At 38.9% G+C, this 12145-nt stretch overlaps 1 protein-coding gene across 1 annotated transcript in view; it reads left to right on the top strand.

Annotated features, from left to right (window-relative positions):
• Positions 1 to 12145, top strand: part of PIEZO2 (piezo type mechanosensitive ion channel component 2) — a 311773-nt gene that overhangs the window by 268889 nt on the left and 30739 nt on the right. Inside the window, exons 34-37 of the mRNA XM_049830271.1 lie at positions 214 to 312; positions 2761 to 2872; positions 4575 to 4640; positions 7900 to 8066. Of these exons, the coding sequence (XP_049686228.1) occupies positions 214 to 312; positions 2761 to 2872; positions 4575 to 4640; positions 7900 to 8066 (444 nt within the window). The remainder of the gene's footprint in view (positions 1 to 213; positions 313 to 2760; positions 2873 to 4574; positions 4641 to 7899; positions 8067 to 12145) is intronic.

Genomic DNA, 12145 nt, shown 5'->3' with positions numbered 1-12145 from the left:
TTAACTTGGAGATTTTATTTGTTAGAGAACACAGGCACTTAAGTATCATGTTATTGAAATTTTATTTTGAACGTCACAAGTGCTCTTTTTTCATATTCAAGTCTATGAATGTAAATTTGTTCTTAATAATCTAGATACAATCATTCAGTAGATACTTTTTATTAATATTTTCTTGTTTTCTACTAATTGCTCTTGCTTTGTCCTTCTTTATAGAGAGCTATTGGGAAATTTGCTTCAGCCATTTTAGCCTTGCCAAAGTCTGTCATTAAACTGCCCAAAACTATTCTTCAGTATTTAATCAAAGCAGCAAAGGTACTTGACGTTTTGTGAGTGCTCAGTATGTGACCCATCCCATAGTTCCTGATGTAATGTATACCTCTCTCCTCGTCTGCATTTTTCCTCTTATATGAATGATTGAAGAAAATAATGACAGCCAAAGCTTCATTCCTAGTAAATGCAATACATATCATACTTTCAGAGTGGTCAAGCCACAAGAAATGTGGTCTATCTCTTTTTAAGTGCAACCCCGAGAGAAAATGCAGACCCAAATTCTCATTTTCTTCTGATACTGCTATACAAGATGGTCACATCAGGTTGCATGTATCTTATGGACACCGTGGTAATTGATCTCAGAAAGTTGGTAAAACCTTTGTAAAATGCACATTCTGCCCCTTTTAGGTCTACTTTTCTGGCCTTCATCATCATTAAAAAGATTTGTGCATCTTCTTTCTTGTCTTCCTTGAATACATTTAGCATTTCCTACCTTTGAGCACTGTGTATCATTTTACACTCCATATATGTGACATGATATTTGTAAGGAGTGAGTGTTACAGAAGGAGCGTAACCAGCCCCAAGGCCTAAAAGATACTGCATTTAAAGTTGGTCCAGTGGTAAAAATCTGAAGTAATAGATATGTGTGCACCCAGTCAGCTCTTAAAATATCCACTGCTTACCATAAGTAGTTACATTAAATTTGTTAATCAAATGCCCTTTCTTCTTTCTAATCTTCTACCCTCTTCCAAGTCTTCCTTTTACCTCCAGTTTCTTTATTCATACTATGACTGTGGCCAGCCTACAGTTTCTCAGCTAACTGTTCAGTAGCAGATTTTGACAGTTTCTGACTTTCAGTAAGTAACACAGTATTAGGTCGCTGAAGTATCACCATTCCCCCAGATCACCTTCAGTAGAAAACACATATTACAAAGCAAAGAGAGATCAGTGCCTCTGATCCCACGCATTTTCTTATGTGGTGCTTGTTTTGAGCAAGTCAGACATATAAAAATAAATGTACAGACCTTGAGAGATTTGGAAGAGAACTTTCTTATCAACAGTACCAAAGTAAGTCCCTCTCCATTGTTGTATATATTCACAAAACAGAACAAAGTATTTTTCCCTTTTAAATTCATTAAAAGTCAGTTTGACAGTTTTAAAAAATTGCTTCTAATGTTCCAAAGCAATTTGTGTATGCAAATTTTAAATACATAAATAAACCAAATAGAAATATTACCATTCTGCCCTATCAGGGGCAGTTCCAGCTTCACTGAGATACACGTGTGTTCTTGTCATTGTCTGCATGTTTGTCTTGTGAATTAATAGAGCTGTCTTGTTACTGTGCTTTTTTTTTTACCCTTGTGTCTGCATCTGTGTGCCTCCCTGCCCTGTCTCTGTTACTAGCCTGTGTTGCTTAGAAATAGAAGACAATGCAGTGCTAATTGAAGATGATTACTACTTTTCAATGAAAACCATAAATGGAACAAAAGAAGATCTTTTGTCCTAAGGAGTTGTGGAGAAGATACAGTTACTTTAGTTTCTGTTATTCACATTCTATGTCATACAGGGCAAAAAGATATGAGTGTTACTGCTTTTTTTCTGTAACCTTTCTTCACAGCCTGAGCAGAACTATTCAAAAAGTTACTCTGGGGTAACTTTTGTTTACTTTTTGCGTGTGTGTGTGCGCTCACTTTTATAGCATTTATAAATATTTTGGGCCAATTCCATGCTTCCTGTAATCATATAGGTCAACAGACTGTTGATCTGAGTGAGTGCTGTGAGCAGGAATTGGCCCCATAAAATCCCCTTGATACACAGGTAAGTATTACTGTCTTCATTCTACAACTGGAAAAATAGTAGCAGAAGGATTTATCAGTGACTTATCTGAAGGAACAAAGGGAGCCATTGTCAAAATCAGGATGAAATTTGAGGAATTCCTGACTGCCAGGTTTGGGACTGTGCACAGAGAGCAACTCTGTAAATGTTCCACTGGGATCTGCAGAGGTGAAAAAAAAATACCTGAAGTACGATGAATGTACAAGCACAAATACGTGTACTGAGATATCACTACGGCTTTTGATGCTTTAGTTAGTTGATTGCAGCACTTTCTTTTAAAGTTTCCATTACTCTGCATCTTGCCTGTAAAATGATAAAGTAGAAATACTGGACTAAATGGAGAGATTCAGGTGAAGTAACCCATATGCACAACAGGGCATTAATTCCCGAAGTTCAGAGCACGAATTTTTGTGGGTTCTAATGAAACTTGGTTCACCCACAAGTGTTTCACATTTGGTTTTATGCTTGCAAAAATAGCACATGAAAACTCAGCAGATCTGCAAGGGAGGTGTTTGATTTGGGATTCAAAATATTTCCTTACCCCTGCAGATCTGAATGCGTTTACTCAAACTATATAGACCTGCTTGTGGATTACTCTATGGCTTACTCTCAAAACTTGAAGAACCTTCAAATAAATGAGTTTGTTCCTTCCAGTTTGTTTATCAGGCCTGGATTACTGACCCTAAAACAGCACTACGACAGAGGCGCAAAGAGAAGAAAAGTTTCGGGAAAGAGGCGAAGCGAAGGCGAAAAGGATCTGGGGATGGTAGGTAGGCTTCTGTATTTTAAAAAAAGTAGCGTTAACTAGACTGCCTGTTGTTCCTGGTAGTGAAAGGCAGCTGAGTTTTAGAGGGCCAGTGCTCTCAGTTCTGGCTAGGAACTGGACAAATGAAGTAGCCTGTGCCTGGCTGCCTGTCACTGCCCCGGCCGAAGACAAGGCCGGCCGTAGCCACGTCCTTCCCTTGTACACAGTGTGCGTTGCGGGGTGTGAAGGAGAAGGGGAGATACGTGTGTTTTTCCAAGGAGTTGCAAGACACACACCCAGAACTTTTGCCAAGTAGGAAGACTCAACCCATTGCAGAAAACATCAACTATATGGAAACATTTGTGGAAGTAGAGTACTTGCAAGAGAAAGCCATAACCCTGTGAAGGCGTAACTTTATAAAGCCAATAACCTGGTAGTTAACAGCATTTCTGCAGAATGTGGGAGTGTCAATGCCAGGTGTTTGGCCAGAATCAGGCAGAGGAAGGACATCACCCTTTCAGTCCCTCACCTCATGGAAGGGTTTATCTTACTCTCCAGCTTTTTCTAGGGTTGCTCAAAGTCTCTCATTTCGATCATAAATTCATGTGTATTCCCAGGGAAAGTTTTGGATGTGACAGACTTAACGTTTTGTGTTAAAGAACTGTTTCATGAGGAAGTTCCCGAAGAGCTGTAGTTCAAGTGGAGCTGTAAGAAAAGTTCATTGAAATAGCCACATATTATTTCTTTTTGCCCCATTTCCTATATTGTTGCCTAAAGAAGCTTGAGTTGATACATGGGGAAGAACATCTAGAAATGTTTTTCACTTTCCATGCTGTACTCACTGAGGAACCCAAATATCTGTGAACCAGTGAATTCACCACAGTGAATTCAGCTGGCAGCAAAAGGAAAACATACAAATGTTAGTAGGGTTTTATGGGCATGTAAAATCATGCATGCCTCCAAAAAAAATCAGTTTATAAGTGGTTCATACCTCTTCATCTTTTGCTCCTTTTTTAAAGAAGAAAAGAAAATAGAAATTCAGAAACTTCTTGATGTGGAGGGGGGGCCATTCAGGCTGAATTAGCTGGACTTTTCCTCCATTTGGCATCTTCACCTGTCAAAAAGAGGGAGCTTTATGATTTGACTGCTGCCACTGAAGCTGTAGCTGCAGTTATGGGATATTAAATAGAAGGAGAGTCACTTGTCTGTCCTTTGGTTCTGCCTGCGACTCCACGTTGCTCTTCTGCTGCAGGCCTAAATGAAAGCATGCGGTAGTCTCAAACCAACTCTGCCGCTTCATTTCAACCTGAAGGTGCCACTCAGTTCATTTGGGTTTGCTGGGTCAGAGGCAGGAGGAGGTCAGAGCTCTGATCAGGTTGCCCTTTGCAGAAGCTGAAGAAATGAGCTGGAGTGTGAGACTGCTGAGGGTGGAAGCGGTCTGACTGGGAAATTGCCTGCGTTTACTCCGACAGATGATCTTGCTCAGCAGCATTCTTCAGTAAGAAAATGCCCCTGCGAATTGCAAGAGAGGGGTGGTCATCTGTGAACACCTTCACTGACAGGGTTGTCCCCTTGCTTGACTCCTTCAGGAACAGAAATGTGCTTTCTGTTATAGTGGCAGGGGAGCAACCACTCGCTACTGCTTAGTAACTGCAGCATTTTCTAGCTCGAATGGCATTTACATCCACGCTTCTGTAGGCGTAACGCTCACTGTTTTCACTAGGTGGTACTGATGCAGACTGTGAAGACAGCGAAGAGGAACCTGTCAAGAAGAAATCTGATGGACCAGGTATGAAGGCAGAAAGAGGGCTTCTCTGCTGTTACGCTGCAGTTGCGACCAGTGGCGTAAGCAGTGTATCACAGAGATAGCACTGTGGTGATCCCAGGCTTGCGTAAAAGCTACAAAATCCACTCTAACCTGTGCAGTGAGAACTTCCTAACTACTTCAGGTTTTCAATTGACAGATTTTCAAGTCCTGAGTATAGGAACTTCTACTCCTGGACTGTTAACTATTCATTCTCTACACAAGGCTCAAGCTTGATCACTTGCTGTATATTTTACTTAGAGAACAACTTACACCTAAGCATAGCTTCCAGTCCTGATTGCATACAGCCCTGTGTTAAAATATGCATTGATTTTGAATGTCTGATATGTTATTATTAGCAGAAAGACTTTGTATTTTTTCAGTGTGTTTTAGCAAGGTTAATATAATGCTTTTGCCTGATACTCACCCATTCAGCAAGGTGCAATAATTGCCTCTAAAAAAAACGGGATTTTCCCAACCTTACCCTTTTTCATTCATAACCAGGGTTAAGGATGCACAACAGAAGAAATGCCAGCAGTTTGCAAGATCTTGCCCATATTGAAAGTTTTCCTAGAAAGAAGTGTAATAGGTCATAAATCTAAGCTTGGCTCTTTGTTTCTAACTAGAGTAAAAGAAGAAAACATACTCTCCTCTTAAGTAAATCTTCATCATGGCCACCTTGAGTGAGACTTTGTCTTCAAAAGCTATTTTTCTTCTCTATTTAAAATTGGTTCCCACAGTTCCAGTTAGAATAGTATCCCTGAATGAGTAACAGATAGATGTTACATGTTAGGTAGAAGATCTTACAAGGATGTGGGAGATGTCATTTCTTTCTCACAAGAGCAGTGGTCTCAAATAAATGAGTTGCATTGCTCTAGGGGTTTTTTTGTGGGATTTGGGGAGATTTTTTTATTTGTTACTGGCAATACAGTTACCTGTGTTAAAACACTGAAGTGAATCACTTAAACGCATCTCTAGGGAAACGCCGTTGGTGCTACACAGGGGGTTAGGGAAAGAGAAGGAAGTTTATAACTAATTTATATTGGAAATGGTCAATTGAAGGTGCTTTATATTTTCATTGAAATACTTTGACCAGTCCTAGGTAAAATTTGTTAAAGAAGTTGGTTGGAAAAATTAGATGGTAATTGTTAATAAAGCATTAGTATCATTATTAACCTTAGATCAAATCCTGTCTCACACTCTCAGGCAGAGAGAAGCCTTCTCTGCATTTGACCTTTTGAGTTAGAATAACAGTTTCTTCAGAAAATAAATATTTGTTTCCCTTTCTGAAGATGTTTAGGTGCGATCGATCCCCAGAAGATTGTTTTTAAAAAGTTCTGGAGAACAGCAAATCTGCCAGAACAGCTACAGCATCATTAAAAATGTATACTAAATCACCTCCATTCCAGAGAGAAAAATGACCTTTCAGATTAGACTGGAAGTGCTTGGCAAAGCACTGTGGTGAGACTGTGGCATGCAGTGGTGGTCAATAATAAAGATAATTTTAACCTGAGAGCTGGAATTCTCCTGAAGTCAGTATATTAAAGAAGAAGAGTGTGGGTTAAAAAAGAACATTTCTATGTTGTATATTTTTGTGTATGAGTGCTGTATTTTCTTTTAACCTATTCATAATATTATCTGGAATTCAGAGGAAATTGATGCTTCTTGAAGTAGAAACAGCCTTACATTTAATTTCCAATGACACGATTTCCTTAGCTTCAAGACCTGCACATTGAAATATGAGTGAACAAAATTTAAGTAGATAAATCATAGAATATCTCCAATTCTAAATGACATAGAAAAGGCCTGGAAAAAGGGCAAAATATTATTGAAATAATTAAATGACCAAGTGAAGGGGGCTAAATGCTCTTGTGCTCAAAGATACCAGACCAGTTCCATGGCATTGCTCAGGTAACTAGCACATACTGCCATTTCAGCATCCACTTTGCAGGAAGGTACCACTAATGGATTTTTCCTTAGTTTCCCTCCACATGTATGTGCATACAGCCCTGCCTGCACACCCGGAGAAATGTGAACATTCTTCCATAGGAAATCTTTTGCTTTAGTACAACTTCACCTTTGCATTATTTGTAAGGAGCGAATGTGCACTCCACAAAGTTTTGCGTGCCATCTTGTGGTACAGCTAGGAAGTGAGGTTGTTGAAAGCATCATGCTTTAGCACATAGGTTGGCTCCTTAGCATCCATTTCAAATATTTTGTACCTGGATGGCAGATTATTGACAGTTTTCTATTATTTCTTAGGCTGGTTACTCTAAAGTTGATATTTATAGCTAGTGCTCTGGGATTTGCAACCTAGCAGGGACAACTAGCTCTCAAACTGGCTAGTTGGAAGGGATTTTTTTAGTATTTGTACAACACTGTATAAGAACTGTAACGTGGTGTGTATGTTTGTGAGTGGAAGAAAAATAACCTGGAAGTGCTTCTTTTTGGGTGAGAAATGCAGTTGCTAATGCTAAAGGAACTACTGAAACGAGAAATTAACTTGAGACAGCTGTGTTGAGGAAAATAAAGCTACTAAAGTGTACTGTTTTGGCAAAATGGTGCAAGAGTAATATTATATAAATTATTTATATGATTTGTCCTAGTTGGGCTAGTTGATCTGAGATCACTGATGACGTAGTGCAGCCTATTTAAAAAAAGAAAAAGGGGTTGGAAACAGTAAATACACAGAGGTGTGTTTAGGTGGTTGGAAAACAGGGAGAGATTCAAAGACTGTTTAGGCAGGTTAGAGTTTAAAACTCAGCTAAGCAAGGTTCAAGCACAAAAGGCAAACTTTGCAGAGAGAAATTCACACAAGTAAATAGACAGGTATGGGGTTCAGCTCAACACGCTGACTGAGCGGCTGCTGAGATCACAGGAGCTGGGGATGTTGACTACTAGCTCTCAGGAGATGCCCAAATCTTTGGGTTTCATTTTGCAGACCTGTACATACAGCATCTCTCTAAAATCGGGGACTGTTTATATGACTAGCGATTGCAGAACCAGGGAATTACGGGGTGGAAAAGGGATGATAAGTCTAGACATACAGGCAGGAAGATGCCCCAGACAGCAAAAAGGCCTCCAACTATCTTCGGAGATTCCTTACTATGACAGGGTCTTGCAGCCTGGATTATTATTATTATTATTATTAGACAACAAGGGAAAAATGAATCTAACTGCAAGCAGAAATACAACGAAAGATATTTGCATTCATTAACTCTCTGTTGCTTTTCTTCTCTTTTAGATAACATCATCAAGAGGATATTTAATATCTTGAAGTTCACTTGGGTCCTCTTCCTGGCAACACTAGACAGTTTTACAGCTTGGCTTAATTCCATCTCAAGAGAGCACATCGATATCTCCACTGTGCTAAGAATTGAGCGATGTATGCTGACCAGGGAGATTAAGAAGGTAAGGCCTTTGGTCTTTTTTGTCTGCTAATGTCATTTCCAGCTCAGTGAAAAATGAAAGGTTGTCTTTTCAGATCACTGTGTTAAGAAGTAAAATTTTAAAAATCTCACTTATACATGCATTTTAAAAATAGGTCTGGACTCTTTTACTGCTTGCTGTTCTATAAATACATAAATAATAAATTACTTGATTTATTATCTGGACACAAAACAAATTATTGGAAAAATAATTCTTTGAGAGGTTCCTATAAGGATTTGGCTGAAACGTTCCTGTGATAAAGTGTGCTTTTGAGGGGACAGGATAGATTCAAGTAGAGAGGAGAAGGCATGGCATTTTAAACAGCTCAAAAACTACCTCAGCCTGAATATTTCAGCCTTTTTTAGACCAGCTTGCCTTGGAAATGACTGACAATATAGGCATAATTTTCTTCACTCACAATGAAGCTATGTGATCCTCCACAAACTAGTTATGTATTGGTAAAACCCATTATTATCAAAGATTAATGTTGATAGTGTAACTAAAAATGTATTTAAATCTTCAAAATGCAAGTAGGTGATACCTTGAAGTTGGATAAAGCTCTCGTTTTAAGCACAGGTTATTTTTACATATGTCACTAGCTACCCAACTATTTCTGGAAACATGGCATAGAAGCCTCATTTTTAGTTCTTTCCAGTTTTTGTTAAAAGCTGCAGACTGTCTCAGAGATGAATAGGTCAAAAAGGTCAACAACACATTAGTACTCTTGACCTTAATAAAGCCCCATATCGCCCAGCCACTGTCGACATCTGCTGGCAAGATAAGCAGGCTGCCTCCCACCCCAGGAGGTTCGAGAAGCTGGCTTTCCTGGTCTGAGGGAATCTGTACTCAGTCTGGCCAGGAGGCACTGAGCATGAAGAGAGGAGTGCTTCAGTGTTAGTGTTTGGTTACTGTTATTTTCCCCCAAGGTGTCCAGTAGTAAGTGGTTAATAATAATAATAATAGCAAAGAAATAAATAAATAAAGCAGAGCAAAAGAAATGTGGCATATTCAAAATAAATCCTTCTTTGGAATATGCCCCAGCTTGTGGCAATGGATGGTTTAGGGCGCCCTAAACCAGAAATTGCATCTGGGTCATTATGTTTAATAGTACCAAGGAATCTATGTTCTTGGAGTTTGGCTAGTCCCTCTTTAATGTATTTTTAATGTTGGCTTCCAGAAGATCCTACAATATGGAGTTCTGTAGTGTCATTTCATATGGTGTGTTTAAGATTACTTACTCTTGTTCATTTTAAACCCACTTGTGATCACTTTGGGGTCTCATGTGGATCAGCTATGTATTCCATTTTCTCTAGTATTCCTGATTGTATAAATCTGCATGGAGTCTTCACCTCAGTCATTCTCTTCCAAGTTAAAAAGTCCCTTTCTTTTTAGCCTCTATTCACATGGAATCCATCCAGTGCCTCTGATCATCTTTATTGTCCTTCCTCACATGATTTCCGGTTTTAATGTAGCCTTATTAAGACTGGATGACCAGAACTACACACTGTTTTCAAGGTGTGGGTGAATCACAGATTTATACAGGAGTATGATGTGTTTTCCTTTGCTTTCCTAGTGAGATCTAACAGTCAAGTGCCTTTGATTTTTCGTGAATGCTGCCTATTTTGAGCAACTATAAACTCTGAGCCCAAGACCTTTAAGGCTAACAAAAGCTGACGTAAAGCCTGTCATTATGTATATACAGTTTAGGTTACTTTTCCCATTGCATTTCTTACCATTTTTTACCAAGTCACTCAGTTTTATCAAGTTCTTCAGTAGTATTTCAGTCAGCTTTACACTTGAATATCCCAGATAATTTTTTTCATCTGCAAACTTTATCACATAGCTATTTTCCTCCTTAGACAGGTAATTTCTGAATATGCTGGACAGTAAAACTCCTTGGGAGGAACCACTCAATGACCTTCTTCCTTTGTAAAGAAAAAACATTGGTTTGTGCCCTTTGTCTCTGGTCTTTTAATGGAGGATAAGTACAAGGGGTAGACGTAGTCTGCTGTCAGTTTATTTCATGACCACTCAATTTCTTACAAGGGTCACTCAGGATCACTTCCGAAGTCCTGTTTAAGGATTGGTGTTACCTTCTCTTCCCCTGGCACTGTTTCACCCACTGGTTCCTGCAGAGCTCTTGGGTGAGGACCTTCCAGTCAGTGCTCAGTTTATTGGTTTGTTCTCAGACTTGTCTTTTATAAAATAATTAGTCCAGTCATTCCATGGGATTCAAGTTAGTCCAGGAATGTCGTTGACTTTTTCTGCAGCAAAAAGCGATGGAAAAAATTCAGTCTTTTCTTGTCCTGTTGCCGTAACTCCCTTACACCTCTTTATGTCTTGATGACCTGTTGATACCCTGGCTTTCTGGAAGCTGATTCTTATGATATTCTTGAAAATGTTTTTATTATCAGATTTCTTTTTATTTTAGCAAGTTACTCCTCAGCATCACTTTTGGTCTAATTTGCTGAAGTTTTACATTTAACTCTAGAAAGTTCATTCTTTGGTTTTCCTCATAACTTTCACTTCTTGAAGGATGTCTTCTTGGTTCTTCCTCCTGGTCTTTTCCATTCTGGTGACTTGTGTGTGTGTGCGTGCAGGCTCTTTCATGATGTTTACTTATTCTGCATAAGTACATTTGAAGATTAACTTGAATTATTGTACATTATTATTCTGATGGCACCTTCTGTAATCTTCCTTAATATTTAACAGGCACTAGTGCACTCATGGTTTGATGGTCAAAAATCAAGCCTTCATACTATAGTTTCTGAATATTAATTGGTTCAAGTCCACCCACAGAAGCTCTGTGATAATCCTGGCACAGTGAATTTACTTAATTTGTTAGACTTTATGCTTTTTGACCCATACCAACTCTTTCTCAAGCTATCTTCCATTCCATCCTTGCTATAAAATTCATACTGTGATAGTACAGTGTTGTAGCAGTAGTCCTTTTTTGCCCCAGGTCTCAGAAGTCCCTGCTATTTCAGCATCCTCACTGAAAAATCACATGATTCTTTCTCACCGCCCCTGAGTTTTTAGAGTTTTAACATTTATGCAGAAGGCAGGCTAACTGCCTTTTTATGGCCATTACTTTTGGGGGACCTTATTTTGATCATTCTTTGCTACTTCTTACCTCAACTTAATATATTTTTTCCTACCTTTTGTTCCCAATAGATTTATTTATTTTGATTTCATGTTGCCAGCAGCCTGATGCTATTTTGATTACAGTAGAGCTCATATGTCCTTGTGTAGGCTGGTATATTCTGCTTCAATCCTAAATCTTCCAGTACTAGGGGTCCTTCAGATCATATCCCCCTAGTCAATAGCTTTAAACTTCAGGGTTTTTTCTAGGATCTTTCTGTCCTCTTCTGTGAAATACTGGTACCCATGAACATCAGAATCATCAAACCCTCCATAGCATCCCCAAGTCTCTGTAGCAGTCCCATGCCTGTCACTGCTGCCCAAGAAACCTGCTGCAGCCATCATGGTGATGTGTTTCTTTCTCTGACATGGAGTCGGGGACAGTTAACCTGATGTATGAAGTTCCTTTGGTCTCTCTTCCAGCTACAGAAGAACCTGAAATTGAGTCCTCCATTAGTTGTGGGGCACTTTTGCTGTTACAGCTCTTGTCCTGTATCCCACACCTGCAGTTGAGCTAGAATGTGGCGTGTGCCATAATTTCAGAGGCAAGCTGTCATAATGGCACGTTTATTACTGCAGAAGCAACACAGCTTGTATACAAAAAAAACTTAATTAAAAACTTGAGTTTCAGGTTTTGTTCTTAAGATTTTTTTTTTTTTTTGACAAAACTTCAGATATTGAAAATTTTACATTTGGGACAGTGTAGAGGACCAGAGTTGAAATACTAGTAACTAATAATACTAATAAATGGACTATGGGCAGTATGTTAGAGTACTTTGATTACTTTAGCTGGAAAAAGTCCTTGCATAAGGCTTCATTCTAAGTCCTAAAAATGACTGTTCAAGAATAGCAATCTTCTCTCTCAGTGTATCTTCTGAAGTCAATGCAACTGCTAGTGGAATGAGTTGGATGTGTTTCTG

The sequence above is a fragment of the Accipiter gentilis genome, chromosome 27 (assembly GCF_929443795.1).
Source record: "Accipiter gentilis chromosome 27, bAccGen1.1, whole genome shotgun sequence".
Classification (NCBI taxonomy): domain Eukaryota; kingdom Metazoa; phylum Chordata; class Aves; order Accipitriformes; family Accipitridae; genus Astur; species Astur gentilis.
The sequence above is the reverse complement of the archived record's forward strand: the minus strand, read 5'-3'. Positions and strand labels throughout refer to the sequence as shown.